This window comes from Gorilla gorilla, chromosome 16, assembly GCF_029281585.2.
Source record: "Gorilla gorilla gorilla isolate KB3781 chromosome 16, NHGRI_mGorGor1-v2.1_pri, whole genome shotgun sequence".
Lineage (NCBI taxonomy): Eukaryota > Metazoa > Chordata > Mammalia > Primates > Hominidae > Gorilla > Gorilla gorilla.
In genome coordinates this window covers 100,843,515-100,862,287 of record NC_073240.2, presented here as the reverse complement: position 1 = coordinate 100,862,287, position 18,773 = coordinate 100,843,515, and the positions used below count along the sequence as shown (strand labels likewise).

Below are 18,773 nucleotides of genomic sequence, written 5' to 3'. Positions count from 1 at the left end.
GCCTAATGAAATAGTCCCAAAATGTATAAAACAGTATTATTAAATCAATAAAATATACAGAGAAATTGACAAATCCACCATTGTGGTACATACGATTATTGATAAGTCTCAATGAACGAAAAACAAAAAGTCACAAAGAATACGGAAGGTTAGAACACAACAATGAGAGTTATCTGAAAGATATATGGAGATGCATGCATCCAACAATCAAAGAATACATATTTACCCAACTCCATTCGGAACATTTAAAAAACCAATCTTGATTTAGGAAATAAAGCAAGTCTTAACACACTTAAAAAGGCTCACAATCTACTGAAATAAGGGCAATATACACCACTATGATAAGCCCCGTCATAAAAGTGTTTACAAAGTGTTTTGGTAAAGACTGAAAGATACTATCTGAAACAGAGACAATACATATAGAATTAATATCCAGAATATGTAAAGAACTTCTAAGAGAAAAAAATCAAAACCAACAACCCAGCACAAAATAAGCAAACCACAAAAACAGCTTGCATTTCACTTTCCTAAGACCAGAAAAAAGAATAAAATAAAATTTAAAAAGGGACAAAGACAAAAAATAGAGAGAAAAGAAAGGCAGACAAGACAGAAAGAAGGAAAGGCAAAGTATATGGGCAAATAGGAATTATCATACAAACTTACTGCAGTGTAGCTAGTACAATCACTTTGGAAAGCAACTTGAAAACATGATAAAGCTGATGATGGACACACTCAGCCTAGCAATTCCTTCTGAAAGTATCACAGAGCAACTTTTACCCATGTATAATGAGACAGGTCAACAAATGTATACTGCAACACCATTTATAACAGTAAAAAATTAGAAACAACATAGTTGTTCTTTGATAGAAGTATTGATGAATTAAGAATATTTATTCCTAAAACTAGCTGTATTAAGAGCAGATGGATCTCAAAACACTACACTGAGTGAAAAAGCAAGTGCAAATGAAAACGTCACTATGTAAAACTTTAAACCCATGTTGAAACAATATTAAATAATACCTGTTAAAAAAGATATAAAGAAAACACAATGTAAATTCATGATAGTGGTTATGAGAAGGAAAGTAGGAAGAGACCAGGAAAAATTATAAAGACGACAGTAAATCTCTAATTTTTTTCACTTTATGAATAAAAATAAAAATACATATAACAAATGTGTCAGCATTGACATATGTTACTTCTGGATAATGAATATAGCAATCCTTGAAGTATCGTTCTCTGTACCTTTGGAACCTTTGGAAAAAACTTTTATTTTTAAACTGCTTTCTTTCTTTTTTTTAAGTATATGAGGATGTCTGCTTTTAGGTTAGAGGGAGTAGTTGTTGGAAGACCAAAGAACCCACTGAAATCAACTAGTAAAACAGGATGAAATACAACAAATACCTCTTTAAAGACATCAGAAAGCTGCTAAAGCAGGAAGACTGGAGATGCTAAGATTCTATAATCTCTTTCACATACAAGGTCTGAAGGCTCATTAAAAACCACTAGACATGTCAAAAGACTGCATCGTATAATTGAGAACAAAGAGAAAAAGGGATCAGATATGGACTTACAGGTAATCCAGATATAGCTATTCGCAGACATGAACTTAAAGATAACTATGGCTAATATTTAAAAAAAAGTTTAAAAATGGAGAGAATGCATGAAAAGATGGGCCATTTCCACAAAAATGAAAAATCAAAAAGAAATTCTAGAATTGAAACTATATTATCAGAAATTAAGAACGTACTAGGCTGTTTTATCAGTTAATTTTAAAAAGCAGGAGAAAGGCTTACTAGAAAATAGATCGCTAGAAAATAACTAGAAAACATTCAAACTGAAGTACAGAGAAAAAAAGAGTAAAAAATACAGGAGGACAAAATACATAAGAAATGTATGGGATACAAAACCGTTATATGTAACTAGAATCCAAGAGAAGGAAAAAAATGGGACACAAGCAATATCTGAAGACACATGCCCCTTGTAGGTCCATCACAGTAAAAATGTATATTAACAAAGGAAAAGCAAAAGGCTTTAAAGCAACAAAAGAAAAGAAAGACACATTATCTTTAAAAAAAAATTTTTTTTAAGATCAAAAGCTGGCCTCTTAACAGAAATGAATGGAAGTTGGAAGACAACTGCTTCAAAGTACTAAGAGAATAAAACCGCCAATCTAGAATTCTACAACCAATAAAAACAGCTTTCAAAATGATGACACAACTAAAAAACAATTAAAAATTATGCAAAGGATTTGAATAGACATTTTTCCAAGGAAGATATACAAATGTCCAATAAGCACATGAAAAGATGTTCAACATCATTAGCCATCAGAGAAATGCAAACTAAAACCACAAGATACCAGTTTATACCCATCAGGATGGCTACAATAAAAAAGACAGGGCCGGGGGCGGTGGCTCACGCCTGTGATTCCAACACTTTGGGAGGCCGAGGCGGGCAGATCACGAGGTCAGGAGATCAAGACCATCCTGGCTGACACCATGAAACCCCGTCTCTACTAAAAATACAAAAAAATTAGCCGGGCGTGGTGGCAGGCGCCTGTAATCCCAGCTACTCAGCAGGCTGAGGCAGAAGAATGGCATGAACCCGGGAGGCGGAGCTTGCAGTGAGCCAACAGCATGCCACTGCACTCCATCCTGGGCGACAGAGCGAGACTCCGTCTTACACAGAAAAAAAAAAAAAGACAGACAATAACAAGTGTTGGCTGGGATGTGGAAAACCTAGAATGCTGACACATGGCAGGCAGAATGCAAAATGGTGCAGCCACTTTGGCAGTCTGGCATTTCCCAAAATGTTAAACTTAAGAGTTACCATGTCATCTAGCAATTCTTAAGTATACTTTTATATACTTAGCAGCAAATATGCAGAAAATAAAATTTGAGAAGAAATGTTAATAATGCTTTAGAAAATCAAATATCTACTGATAAATATAACAAAAATGTAGAAGACTTATTTTGAAAACTATCAGCCATTATGGAGAGAATTAATGAAAACCAAATGAAATACAAACATGTTCATAGATTACAAGACTTGACACTGTAAAGATTTCAATTCTCCCTAAACAGATCCCTACATCCAGTGGAAAAAAAACATCTGAATTCCAGTAGGTTTTTTGTTTTCTTAAGTGAACACTGACACTTGGTTTCATTTGGATATTCTGAAAAAGGGCAAGAATAGTCAGCTGGTTCTGAGAAAAAAAAAAAAAAGTGCAGAACTACACCACCAGATATCAAATTATAGTAATTAAAACAGTGCAGAATTAAGCAAGGATATACAAATAATCAAATGGAACAAAACAGAGAATTTAGAAACAGTTTCACACACATATGGTTACTCGACTCATGATAAAGGCAACCCTGTCATATAGTGAGGAAAGGATGGTTTTATGCAATAAATTGCACTGGGACAACTAAATATCCATCCGGAAAATAACAAATCCTGACCCCTACACCTCAAACCAAACACAAAAATAAACACCAAATGGATAACAGGTCTAAAACATGAAAGGTTAAAAAAAAAAAAAAAAGAGCCCTTACAGAAGAAAGCATAGAAGAATATCTTTATGGCCTTATGGTAAGTAAAGATTTCTTAAACGTGACACAAATGGCACTACTCATAAAGGAAAGGGAAAAAAAAGGTAAATGGGAAACGATTAAAATATTGTTGATTTTTTAAAACATTAAGAAAGTGTAGGCCTGGTGTGGTGGCTCATGCCTGTAATCCTAGTGCTTTGGGAAGCCAAGGCAGGAGGATCACTTAAGGCCAGGAGGAGTTCCTGATCAGTCTAGGCGAGACACCATCTCTACAAAAAAATAAAAGACTGGGTCAGCCCTAGTGGTATATGCCTGTAGTCCAACCTACTCAAGAGGTGAAGATGAGAGGATCACTTGAGCCCAAAAGTTTGAGTTACAGTGACCTATGATCGCACCACTGCATTCCAGCCTGGGCGTCACAGCAAGACCCTGTCTCTAAAATAAAATGTTTAAAAAAGAAACTGAAAAGGCAAGCCATAGTTTTAGAGCTAATATTTATAATGCGTATCATGGACAAAACACTCACCTGATTATACAGAATGCATATTAATAAGAAAAAAGCAGGCAGCCCATTAGAAGAAAACAAAATGAAGTGAACAGACTAGTCACAGAAGAAGATATATATCTAAATGGCCAATAAAAATATGAAAAAGTGAGCACCTTCATTAGACATCATGGAAACTTAAGATTAAATTACTATTGTTCACCTACCAGAATGACTAAAATGAAAAGGACAGTACCCAGTATTGCTCAAGACCGGAGCAGCTAGAACTCTTACACTCTGCTGGCAGAGTGTACACCAGTAGAACTACTTTAGAAAACTTCCGTCAACTACTAACCAAATGCATACCCTTATGACTCAGCAACTGCACTCCTATTTACCCAAGTGTTCACGTATACTATCGAGAATATTCAAAATTACAGTCTTCATAATAGTACCAAAGTAGAAAACAATCCAAATGTCCATTTACAATAGAAAAAAGTAAATACATAAATTGTATTCTATTGACACAATAGATTATACATCAATGAAAATGTACAAGATATACTTACATATATCTACATGCAACAATACCACTGATAAATTTCACAAATGTAATATTGTGCGAAAGAACACACACTGTTCATATAAACTCAACAACAGGTGTAATTAATTTATAGTGTTAGAAGTCAGGATAATGACCTTCCTTGGGGCAGGGGGAAACAACTGGGAGACAGGATAGAGTGCCTCTCGGGTGGTGCTCTGGGATATGCTGGCTACACGGTCTTCTTCTTTGTGCAAAAATTCACTGAACCACACTCTTAGGATTTCTGAATTTTTCTTAATCTTATACTTTAATACGGTTTACTTTTTTAAAAGTGTTCTAGATAAGGAAGAACAAACATAAGGTTTCACCAGAGGCTTCTAAGTGGAAGTAAAGTGAAACAGCTCTTTAAGTGTATGATACTGTCACCCCTCCACCACCGGCAAGATTATTTGTGTACTGTTCCAATGATGAAGTGTGATTTTTATCTTGCTAGTTCACACCTGTAATTCAAAACTCTTATTTGCTACTACCTCCTCCAACCAATAGTCCCTAAACCACTCCATCAGAAGTCAGCAGTTTCTTCTATAAACTCTCCCAGTATCTGATATTATTTCTATTTGCCACATATTTAGATCTCCTATGTAGGCTATATATTTTTAGTGAGTTTCCAGGACCTAACACAGTCTCTTGGGATATAGTATATATCTGAATCTGGACGAATAAATGACATCTCTTTTCTTCTGCAAAGATATAGTTTCTCTCCCTTTCATGAAGAAACATGAAACTTTTAAATCAGAATCAAATTCTAAAATCAATAAAGATACTCTTTTAGTTTGTGACAAATTGTTTCTGTGTCTAATTTAACTTGAAAAATAAACTGTCCAATTATTTCTTTTATGTCTTTTCTCCAATCTTTGCCAAAATTATCTGAGACAGAAATTCAGATAGTCCTTGCCCCATTTGGCAGCTAGGCAAGAAGCTGACACAGCAGCTAAGTCCAACGTAAGAACAGCCTCATTCTAGTTGCTTAGTGGCAGTATCTATCTTTTCAACAAGGTCATTTCCTCAACTAAAAAAGTTCCATTACCGTCACCTACACATTCCTAGCTGCTCTTTCTCTCTACAAATGTGAATCCCTTCCATAGGTAGGTCCAGTTTAGCTATGTCCAATTTAAACACGACTATCTATGGAATAATAAGGGCTCGAAAATTTTATGTGTCCTCCAGTTCTTTGCTTGTATGTTATTCCCCAATAAACCCTATTTTATATTTATACTGCATATATCCATGGAGCAGGTCCCTATGCCTCCTCTACACTTCATAATCCTCAGATTGTGAAGGGAAGATAATTTGCAGCCTTGCTTGGAATCATTCCTTTGGAATAATAGCATGGATAGTTTACCAATCTTCCCTATTGTACCAACCTTCATAATGAATCATACTGTGTGGGCCTTATGTCTTTGTTGAACAATCTTCATGAGTTGAAACCAGGGCCTCCTCTTTAATTCAGTCTATGGGCAACCCTCATCTCTCCCACCAACTTCCTTACAGGCTGCTCAGTTGAGTTTTATCTCCAATTATATCTATATTCCAGTGAATTACTACTCAGATTTGCAGAACACATCTTCAGTTTCGTTCTGTTCCTGGTAAACTTTCTGAAACCACTTGTTCTTGAAACTTCTCCTGATACGCAACTTTCCCAGAGATAGCATCTCTCCAGTAGTTCCTTTATAATATGCTATGAAATTATTTTTCCCTCTTTCTTCTGAACTAAGGAGTTGGTAAACTTTTTCTAAAAGTGTCAGAGAGTAAACATTTTACGCTTATGGACCATATAGTTTCTGGGGCAACTACTCAATTCTGTTGTTATAATGCGAAAGCAGCCATAGACAATATGTAAATGAATGAGCATGACAATGCTCTAATAAAACTTTATTTACAATAACAGATGGCCAGCCCATGGACCATAGTTTGTTAAGCCAACATTAGACACTTAAAACTTCTGGCCTCTTCATATACCAGCATCATTATAATTACCTGGAATCTGTAAGGATTTACCCACACTGGTACCATAAAATAACTTCAATATATTTTATCAATTAAAACTGAGGTACATACATAAATTTATAAATATTTGCAATAAGTATAAAAAATTCTCATTACATATTGGTTAACCAGAAAATTTAACTGACTAGAACACATTCACTGATAATTATAGTTAACTTAGCTAATTATAAAAACAGATGTGATAACTTAAAAATAATCAATATAAAAAAGACTAACAGTCAAATATATAATCAAATACAAAGAAGACTAAATATCTTATGAGAAATCTATACAATGGATGGTAATGGTGGGGATTGTGGTGATTTTACTTTTGAGTATCTATGTTTTTGGTGACATATATCTATAATAAGGAAGTCTCTTTAAAGCAGATGATGAAAAGACACAATTTTATGATTGTTAGAATTTTTCATTTAGTCTGTAACTAAAAATATTTAGACTTAAAATTAAGTTTAAGAAAAACCCAACCATTCTGTCCTATGTTCTTTTTTTAAAAGAATATTTATATCAATTAAATAAATTAAAATTTTCATTTACCTGTCGGTTCCTTTCATCCATTATGCGTGTGATTTGTATTTTCTTCCGCCCCATTTTCAGTCACCTTTCCTTATTTCCTTATATTCCAAATATTTAATTCAAAAGTTAATTTTCTTCAATACCCTAATGCATCGTACACAGCTTCTGTTATTTCAGCTTCTAGTCCAAGGGCTACAGCTGAAATTTTCTACAAGATCTAAAAGAAAACACAAATTAGAAGATTTAAAATCTGTTAAGTTTACAAATCATGTAAGTGTTAAACAAATTTCAAATTTGCTTTTACACTGCACACAGCATTATTAGTTGAAATTTCTGGTTATACAAAATTAGTAAATAAGTTGAAGTCTTGTTAACTTTACCCCTAAAATACCTCTTGAATCTCTTTGTGTCTCTAGTTCTGGTTAAATTAATGCAACAATAATGTTTGAGGTTTTCTCAATGTATACAATAATAGCAACAAGAGCCAAGCCTTATTGAGATTCTTCTATGTACTAGACATTTTCCTAAGCATGGACATGTCTTAACTCATTCAATCCTAATAGCAATCTATAATTATTACCTCCATTTTATAAATAGAGACACTGAGACACAGAAAAATTAAGCAATATGCCCAAGGTCACATAGTAAGGGGCAGAGCTTGGGGTTATAAACTCAGGGAATCTGGTTCCAGCACCTCTGTTCTTAACAACACAGAATATCCTTAAAAACTTCTGATGACCTCCATACCAAACAATGAACTAATCTGGATAGCCCCAATCTGTCTTTTCAAATTCTTGCAAATTGCCCTAGCCTCCAGCCAAATTACTATTTGTCAATTCACAAAGCCACTATATACTTTAGTAAAAATATGCATTTAAATGAAACATTCCTTTGGCCATTTAATGAACACCTCCTTATCAGTCAAGATTCAGTTTGCACTTCCAGATGAAGTGAAAATCAATTTCCCTTGGTAGAATAAACCACAACACCTTCGTGTGTGTGTGTGTGTGTGTGTGTGTGTGTGTGTGTGTGTGTGTGTGTGTGTGTATAAATTTTAAGTCTGCTTTCCTTCAAGACTTAAAAAATCTTTCAAGCGTTTTTTATTCCATTTATTCTGTGTAGTAGGATGACTGGAAATGATATAGTTTGTCATGTTCTGAATGATGGCTGTGTCATTTTAAAAACCTAGTGCTTTCAGACTTACATAATAAAAATACGAGGAGATGGGGGCATGAATGCTATAATACAACAGTCATAATAATACATTCCCATGGGAATTTTATGCAAGTATTTTTAATACGGTACATGTGTATCAATAAAACTTCAATTGTACTGTGCAAATCCAGTGTGTGATTAAATCTGGCTTTTGCTCAAAAGCGATAAGCCTTTCATTTCTTATCATTTCCAGCACTAACATCAGCACAGCATTTCTTATTTATCTTCCCTCATTTTATTTCTTCATTGATACAAACAGTAGTTGATCATCTATTAACTGATAACCTATTAATTGTTCACCTACTTCTAATAAATGTACTTCCAAACACTGAACTATGCACAGAGGATAACATGGTCAGAAAAAAAAAAAGGATATGATTCCTAATCTAGCAGAGTTCAGAGTCTAGTAGAAGAAAAAGACATTAATCAAACCATAATGCAAATGAGTTTGCATAATTCCAAACTAGAAAGTTCATTTATCTGAATTAAATTTATGGTTCAGGAAAGGCTCCCCTAAGGATGTGTCTCATACTCAAACTCCAGTATGAGATATACGCATTAGGCAGGGAGAACAACATGTACAAAAGCCCCACGACAAAAGGGAACAGGAAACATTAGAGGAACTGAAAGATGGCTAGTCACTGGTGGGGCCCAATCAAACAGGCTGTGTTGTAGAATATTTCTTTTAACAGATCACATTGTATCCAATTCCCAATATAAACAATTGTACTGTAGTAGGCAGGAGAAATATTAATACATTTTACTAGAGACAGTATTGCTAAGGCATGCAAGATATTTTAATGGCTGTAAGATGGATACACTGTACTACCTTATATCACCTAAAAAATTCTTAATTCCAGAACATATTTGGGCATTTTTTGCTTTTGACAATGGTGGAGTAGTTTGCTTCAAACCAACCTTCTTTTGAGAACAACTAGAAAAGAAAAACACAAGATAATCTGTTTTATACACTAGAGAACTTTCAAAACTAGAGAATCTGCAGGGTGGAGATGTGGAAGAAATAGGTGAGACCAGTCTCTGGTCTCATCTGCCTGTAGATTCCAAAACTACTGCCCGAGAGACTGAGAAAGTTAACAGAGCTTTCAAGAGACCTGTGGGTGGACATACAAAACTCAGATTTAGGGCCTGCCAAGGAGGAACAGCCCTAGTAAACACATCAGGCATATGGACAGACTCCAAAGAACTATACTCTAGGTATAAAGGTAAACTAGAAACAGACTAGCCCACACAGGAAGAGAAGCACAGCTTTAAATCATCTCAATCCCTAATTAGATTAAGGCAATCTGGGCCAACTACTCTTATTGGCCTAGCTGCATACCAGTAGCAAAAGTAATTCTCAGCAGAAAGATAACATCATCTAGAAATTCACATTTTTTCACGTTTCATATAAATGTCTGGAAATCAAAATATAACCAGTCAAAACCCAACTGAAACCAAGATTTTTTAAATGGCAATAGAAACAGATTCACAGTAGATCCAGATAATGGTGTTATCAGAAAAAAGTTTAAAACAAGTTAAATGTTCAAGGAATTAAAAAGTAAAATGAAGAATTTTCATAAACAAAAAGTGGAAAACATGAAATCAAAAAATACAATTTTGAAAAAGAAGTGATGGATGGTTTTAATAATACTTTAGACACAGCTGAAGAATCAACCCAGAAGACAGGAAACAATAAAACACCTAGACTAAAGCACAAAAAGAGAATGAGAAATATAGAAAAGAATGAGAAATTATAGCACATGGAAAACGGATACAAAGTACATGTAACTGGAGTCTCAGAGGGGAGGAGAAAACATACAGGCAAGAAAAAAATATCTGAAGACATAATAGCTAAGAACTTTCAAAACTGACCAATGAGACATCGAGCCACAGATTCAAGAAGCTCTATCAATCCTCAAGCAAAATAAATACAAAGAAAACCACACTTAGGCACATCAAAGGGGAGAGAGGGGGAGAAGGAAAGAAAGAGGGGAGGGAGAAGAGAGGGACGGGGGCAAGAGTGGGGGAGGGAGAAGGAGGTCCCCCACCCCCAAAGAGAGATTTTTTTTTTTGAGACAGAGACTTGCTCTGTCACCCAGGCTGGAGTGCAGTGGCGTGATCTCGGCTCACTGCAACTTCCGCTTCCAGGGTTCAAGCGATTCTCCTGCCTCAGCCTCCCAAGTAGCTGGGGCTACAGCCATGTGCCACCACGCCCGGCTAATTTTTTGTATTTTTAGTAGAGACAGGGTTTCACTGTGTTGGCCAGTATGGGATACGATGAAGTTTCTCTTCAAATAACACGATCAATCTTTTATTCTTTAATTCATAGTACCCCACCGGCCTTTTCCCTTTTTCTCCTTTTGCCTTTGTTAGATGCCCAGGCACACCACAGTACCAGGCGTTATCAGTACCAGCTCACATTCCTTTCCTTATTTGGAAAGAGGACTAACTTTCTAGCTCATTACAGACACCCCTTCCCCTTTCCTCTCCGCTTTCTTTTACATGCCCACCTTATCTAAAAAAAATCAAATGTTTAGCCAACTGGGATTAGTTTAGATTGTACGACCTGACCCCAGACAATGGGAAAAGGGTACAGGGGCAGGACTTGCGTCAGGAATAAAGGCTCTCGTGCCCCTTTGTTCAGGTGTGCTCTCATGGCGACTGGCCAACAAGGCACCCCTCTGTACAGAAGTAAATTGCTTTGCTAAGAATCCTTTGTTCGACTGTTCAATTTCCTTAGGATTTTGAGTGTTATTCCTAACACCAGGATGGTCTTGATCTCCTGACCTCATGATCCACCCGCCTCGGCCTCCCAAAGTGTTGGGATTACAGGCGTGAGCCACCGCGTCCAGCCAGACAGAGAGATCTTAAAAGCAGCCAGAAAAATTTAAAAAGATTAACTTCAAGAAGCAACAATAAGAGTTATAGCTAGCTGACTTTTCCCAAATAATAAAAGCCAGAAGACAGTGAAATGGTATCTTCAAAATGCTGGTGGGGAAATGCCAAACCAAAATTTTGTATCTGACAAAAAAAAAAAAAATCCTTCTGAAATGAAGGCAAAATAGAGAGGCAACTTTAAGGCAAACAAACAGAGTCTGTTATCAGGAAATATTGAAGGGACTTTTCAAGAAGAAAAAAGAACCCTATATACAGCTTGGATATGCACAAAAGATGAAGTGCAATGAACAGGGTTGAGAGGGTTCAGTGAGTAACTCCAAAGGAATAAAGGAATACTGACTAAACGATAATACTTCGTGGGATTTCAAATGCTACAATACATAAGCAGGGTTAAGTGAGTAACTCCAAAGGAATACTGACTAAACAATAATACTTTGTGGGATTTCAAATGTTACAATACATAACAGTAATAGTACATAATAGGGGAGGATGGCAAAATGAAATAAAAGTGTCCTAAAATCCTTTCACTGATTAGGAAGTGGAAAAAATGCTCATTTACTTTAGACCTTAAGTCAGGGATGCATGTGGTAATCTCTTGGGTAACTATGGCAAGAACAGTAAAAGCACAAATAGCTAAGAGGGGGAAAAAATGGATTAATAACCCAAAAGAAGGCAAGAAAGGAAAGACAGAAAGCAAACAGAGATGACAGATTTCATCCAAATATGTAAGTAATTACATTAAATAGGATTAAACTAAACCTCAATTTTTAAAAGAAGATAATAGAAGTGGATTTTTAAAAATCCCAATTATATGATGACTACAGAGGACACATCTTAAATATGGGGATACAGAAAAAAAGTAAAAGCATAGTGAAAGACACACCATGTAAAACACAAACCAAAAGAAAGTTGTGTGGCTATCATAGTAAACTTAAATGCAGGAGACAGACACTAGATACATATACATGGATTGCATGGATACATATAGAAGGATACTTCAAAACAATAAAAGTTCAATTCACCAGGAAGACATATCAGTTCTAAATCTGAGTGTACCTAACAACACTTAGTTAGGAATCTGCTCCTGAAAATCAGATATTCTGTGCAAAAACCATAACCAGAAATTTATTTCCCATTATTTCAAGTAGGGAAAAATTATAATATGTTACACATCAACCATAAAATCATTTCTCTTTTAAAATTCAACACACAAAAAAATCCCCTTTTATAGTAAATTACCACGGCTAAGGGATGTAAAATGCTTACTACATGACTTCATATGCAGTTACTTTCTCACTGGCTTTTTTTCCTTCTCCACAATTTAACACTTCCTCAACTTTTTTGTGCATTCTACAAATCTAAGCAAAAATAAGGGCTAAATATGAAAGGCAATTAGAAAAATGTTTAGCACAAACACACATGGAAGACAATGGCTCAAAGGCTTCTAATACTGTAATGTCTTGCTTATTGCCAGCAACATCAGAGATGCACATTCCGGGCCGGGCGCGGTGGCTCACACCTGTAATCCCAGCACTTCGGGAGGCCGAGGTGGGCGGATCACGAGGTCAGGAGATCGAGACCACGGTGAAACCCCATCTCTACTAAAAATACAAAAAATTAGCCGGGCGCAGTGGCGGGCGCCTGTAGTCCCAGCTACTCGGGAGGCTGAGGCAGGAGAATGGCGTGAACCCGGGAGGCGGAGCTTGCAGTGAGCCGAGATTGCACCACTGCACTCCAGCCTGGGCGACAGAGCGAGACTCCGTCTCAAAAAAAAAAAAAAAAAAAAGAGATGCACATTCCCTTTACATGCTTCAAAATGCCTAAATGTAATTCTAATATTCTACAAACTATACTTGGAATATAATTTGTGACTTTTCACATATACCAGTTTGTTAGACTACTGAGTTTTGCGATGTAAAAATACACTTCTCCTAAATAAACTTCAGCTAAGAAACAGGGTATGCCTATATATAAAGCCAACACCAAAAAAACTAAGTCAAGTCTACAATTATAGCAAGTCATTTTTTTTTTTTTTTTTTTTTGAGATAAAGTCTCACTCTGTCGCCCAGGCTGGAGTGCAGTGGCGTGATCTCGGCTCACTGCAACCTCTACCTCCTGGGTTCAAGTGATTCTCCTATCTCAGCCTCCCGAGTACCTGGGACTATAGGCATCCACCATCATGTTCAGCTAATTTTTTGTATTTTTAGTAGAGGCAGGGTTCACCATGTTGGCCAGGCTGATCTCAAACTCCCACTTTTTCACTGGCCCTAACCCACTTCGTGTTCCTTACTATCCTCCCTATCCAGTTACATTTTCACACCCTCACCTCCTTTTGGCTCCAACCCCTTGCCTCCATTTTGTTGCAAAATCTGACCCCTGAAGACCAGCTTCCGTGTAGCTAAATATGGCTAGATGAAAAAAATTAGCATGCCAATCAAGCCAATTAATCTCACTTTAAGTTCATGAAGGTCATGAACCTTAAACCTCAAATATTCCCTTCATATTACAATCTTCCATTTCCAGAAACCTTCCATTTCCCAATTCCTTGTTGATTATTTTATGCCACATTCTCTCTGCTTACATCTCCAACATGCATCAGTCATCTTCACTTTCGGTTAGATGACTTTGCTTGTCTTGATCCTGAGAGAAATTTAAAATGTAGAAAATAATAAGCAAATCTATATTTTCAGAATTTCAGAAATTTCAACTTTATAAAGATGTTAATTCTCCCCAAATTCATGTACAGACTGAATGCAAACCCTATCAACATATCAGCGAGTTCTCTCTTATTGTATGTGGAAATTGATAAGCTGATTCTAAAATTCATTTGGAAATACAAAGGTTAAAGAATAGCCAAGAAAACCTTGAATGATAAAGCTAAAAGACACACATACTATATAAGGCCATAAAAATTAAGATGCTGTGATTTTCCCCCAAAGGAAAACTCGAAGCTAGCAGAAAGCAGGAAATAACAAATTTGAGAGCAGAGATAAATGAAATAGATAACATAAAAACAACAGAAAAAAAAATCAACAAAGCCAAAAGTTGATTCTTCAAAACGATTAACAAAAGTGACAAACCTTTAGCTAGACTGACTAGGAAGAAAAATAGAAGACTCAAAATTACTAAAATCAGAAATGAAAGTGGGGGCATTACAACTTACTCTATAGAAATAAATGAGACTGTAAGAGGGTACTATAAACAGCTATATACCAACAACTGGGATAACCTAGATAAAATGGACAAATTCCTAGAAACACAAAAGGCTTCTAGAACTACAAAGACTGAATCGCAAAGAAATAAAAAAGAGCTGAATAGAGCAATAACTAGTAAGGAGATTGAATTGGCAATTAAAAACCTCCTGACAAAGAAAAGCTTTAGACTCAATGGCTTCATTGATGAAATCTACCAAACAATTAAAGAACTAACACCAATCCTCCTCAAACTCTTCCAAAAAACTGAAGAGGAACATCTTCTAACTCATTTTATGAGGTCCTATTGCCCTAATACCAAAATCAAAGATACAACAAGAAAACTATAGAACAATATACCCTATGAATAGACACGAAAACCCTCAATAAAATACTAGCAAACTGAATTCTACCGAATATTAAAAGGATTATAATGGTGATCAAGTGGGATTTATTCCTGCAACGCAAGGATGTTTCAACATACTAAAATCAATGTGACACACCACATAAGAGAAAAAAGGGGGAAAAAAACATGATCATCTAAATTAGTACTGAAAAAGGATTTGACAAAATACAGCACCCTTTTATGATAAAAACACTCAACCACACTAGGAAAAGAAGGAAACTACTTCATCATAATAAATACTATATATAAAAATTCCACAGCTAACATCATATTCAATGATCAAAGACTGAAAGCCTTTCCTCTAAGATCAGGGATGAGATACGGATGACCACTTTTACTACTTCTATTCAACACTGTAATGGAAGTTCTAGCTAGAGCAATTAGACAAGAAAAAGAAATAAAGGCATCCAAATTAGAAAAAAAGAAGTATAAATATCTGTTTTAAGATGACATGATGTCTTTTGTCCCCTAGAATCCTTTCATGAGTAAGCATGATGTTACACGTAGAAAACTCTTAAAGATTCTACAAAAGAAATGGTAGAACTAATAAATTAAGTAAAGTAGCAAAATACAAAATCAACACACAAACCAGCTGCAATTCTATATATTAACAATGAACAATATGAAACAAGAAAATTCAATTTACAATGGAATCAAAGAGAATACAGATGCTACTTGACTTACAACGGGGTTAAATCCCTATAAACTCACCATAAATTGAAAATATCCTAAGTCAAAAATGCACTTAATACACCTAATGTACCAAACATCATAGCTTAGCCTATCCTATCTTAAACGTGCTCAGAACACTTACATTAGTCTAGTTCAGCAAAACCATCTAATACAAAGCTATTTTAAAATAAAGTGTTGACTACCTCATGTAATTAATTCAACACTTTCACAACACTGTAAAGTCAAAAAATCGTAAGTCAAACCACTGTAAGTTGGGTATCATCTGAACTTAGAAAATGAAACAAGGAGGTGAAGGTGAAAAGCTTGCACACTAAAAACTAAAAAACACTGATGAAAGAATAAAGACATAAACAAATGGAAAGATGTCTTATATTCATAGATTCAAGATCATGTTATTAAGATATCAATACTGCACAAAGGGATCTATAAACTGAATGCAATCTCTATTAAATCCCAATGATATTTTTGCAGAAATAGAAAAGGTCACCCTAAAACTCATATGAAATCTCAAGGGACTCCAAATAGCCAAAATAATCTTGAAAAAGAACAAAGTTGAAGGACTCACACCTGATTTCAAAATTTACTATAATGCTACAGTAATCAAAACAGTGTGGTACTGGCATAAAGACAGACATAAAGACCAGTGGAATAGAATAGAGAACCCGCAAATAAACCCTCACATATGGTCAAATGATTTTCAAAAAGGATGCTAAGACCATTCAGTGCGGGACAGTCTTTTCAACAAATGGTGCTGGTAAAATGGGATATCTACCTGGAAAAGAATAAAGTTGGATGTTTATCTAACACCATATACAAAAATTAAATCACAATGGATCAAAGATTTAAACCCAACTGCTAAAACTATAAACTCTTAGAAAACATACAGCAAAAGCTTCAAGATGTTGGATTTGGCAATAATTTCTTAGTCACAACACCAAAAGCACCATCAACAACAACAACAAAAAAAACTAGATTTTCTCAAAATTAAAAACTTCTGTGCATCAAAGGGCACTATCAACAGAGTAAACCAGCAACCCCAAATGAAAGATAATAACTGCAGATCATGGCCGGGCGCCATGGCTTCATGCCTGTAATCCCAACGCTTTGGGAAGTCGAGGTGGGTGGATTACCTGAGGTCAGGAGTTCAAGATCAGACTGACCAACATAATGAAACCCAATCTCTATTATATACAAAAAATTAGCCGGGATGGTGGCACATGCCTGTAATCCCAGCTACTTGGGAGGCTGAGGCAGTAGAATCACTTGAACCCGGGAAGCGGAGATAGCAGTGAGCCATGATCGCACCATTGCACTCCAGCCTGGGCAACAAGGGCGAAACCCCGTCTCAATTAAAAAAAAAAAAAGGCAGATCATATATTTGATACAAGATTAATATCCAGAATATATTTAAAAACTCAACAAAAACATAACCCAATTTAAAAATGGGCAAAGGACTTGAATAGACATTGCACCAAAGAAGATAAACCGATGTTCAATAAGCATATGAAAAGATGCTCAACATCACTAATCATTAGGAAATGCAAGTCAAAACCACAATGAGATGCCATTTCACATCCATTCGAATGGCTATTAAGAAACAACAGCAAGCACTAGCATGGGTGTGGAAAACTGGAACACTTGTGCACTGTTCTTGGGAATGTAAAATAGTACAGCTGCTATGGCAAACAGTATGGCGTTTGCTCAGAAAAATAAATATAGAATTGCCATCTGATCCAAGAATTCCACTTTTAGACATATAATCAAAAAAACTTAAAGCAGGAACTCAGATATCCGTACACCAATGTTCATAGAAGCATTATTCACAATAGTCAAAAGGTGGAAGCAACCTGAATGTCCACCTGTGGGAAAATAAACTAAAAGGTGGTACATACATACAATGGAATATTATTCAGCATTAAAAAAGAAGGAAATCCTGTCACATGCTACAACAGAGATGAACCTTGAAGACATTAGGTAAGGGAAATAAACCAATCACAAAAGGACCAATCTACTAATGAGCCCATTGGTATGAAGTACGTAAAGTAGTCAAATTCAGAGACATAAAGTAGATTGGCAGTTAGTTGCTAGGGGTTGCAGGGAGGGTCAAGAGGAGGGTGTCACTGTGTAATGAGTACAGAGTTTCAGTTTGAGAAGATGAAAACATCCTGGCCGGGCGCGGTGACTCACGCCTGTAATCCCAACACTTTGGGAGGCTGAGGCGGGTGGATCATGAGGTCAGGAGATCGAGACCATCCTGACTAACACGGTGAAACCCCGTCTCTACTAAAAATACAAAACAAAATTAGCCGGGCATGGTGGCGGCGCCTGTAGTCCCAGCTACTAGGGAGGCTGAGGCGGGAGAATGGCATGAACCCGGGAGGCGGAGCTTGCAGTGAGCCAAGATCACGCCACTGCACTCCAGCCTGGGTGACAGAGCGAGACTCCGTCTCAAAAAAGAAAAAAAAAAAAAAAAAGAAAGAAAACATCCTAAAGAAGGATGGTGGTGATGGTTGTACAGCAATGTGTATTTATTTAATGCCACTAACCTATATACTTTAAAAGGGTTAAAGTGGTAAATTCTATGTTAAGTATGTTTTACAAATTTCAAACAATTTCAAAACATTTACGTACAATTTCAAAATATCCAAATACTGAAAAAAATGCATATATCTTTCAAATAATTCCAGGAGTCAGATTTTATTAATTCAAGCTAACCACTAACTTTTTAAATCATGCAAGTACTGATTTTTCAATATCGTAAAGCTAAAGGAGTTTTACTCAAAATGGCAACATTTAAAATCTACCTTTAGAAAACAGATGGGCATTTCTCCCATAAACTAATATTATCTTTTCCTAGGAGGGAAAAAAGAATCTCTCTAATTAAATCCCAAGTCCTATATCTGTTATTCAGGCAACAGGAATGCAGGAAAAAATTACTTTAAACTGAACACTCAGGTAACTGAAAAAAATGTGTCATGTTTTTAAAAAATCAGGAACCAGATTTTTAAAAACATTCCCAATATGGGCTCTACTGTCTTAATTTAAAAGATATCATAGAACCTAGCACTCATATTCAGACCAATTTAGTACTAATACTGATCACAAATGTTCACAGTCTTTTAAACTCAATTTTGTTTACTGTTTTAAAGAAACTTGTTGCTTAAGTAAATAAATATTTTAAGAACATGGACTTTAAACGGGGTAAACTTTACTT

The 18,773-nt window shown here is 35.7% G+C and overlaps 1 protein-coding gene across 13 annotated transcripts in view; it reads right to left on the bottom strand.

The window, feature by feature from the left end:
- MEF2A (myocyte enhancer factor 2A) overlaps positions 1-18,773 on the bottom strand; it is a 149,492-nt gene that overhangs the window by 76,504 nt on the left and 54,215 nt on the right. For all 13 annotated transcript variants that reach the window (XM_055364118.2, XM_019010938.4, XM_019010939.4 and 10 more), the window contains one exon: positions 7,178-7,373. In XM_055364118.2, coding sequence (XP_055220093.1) covers positions 7,178-7,231 — 54 coding nt within the window. In that variant the 5' untranslated portion in view covers positions 7,232-7,373. The remainder of the gene's footprint in view (positions 1-7,177; positions 7,374-18,773) is intronic.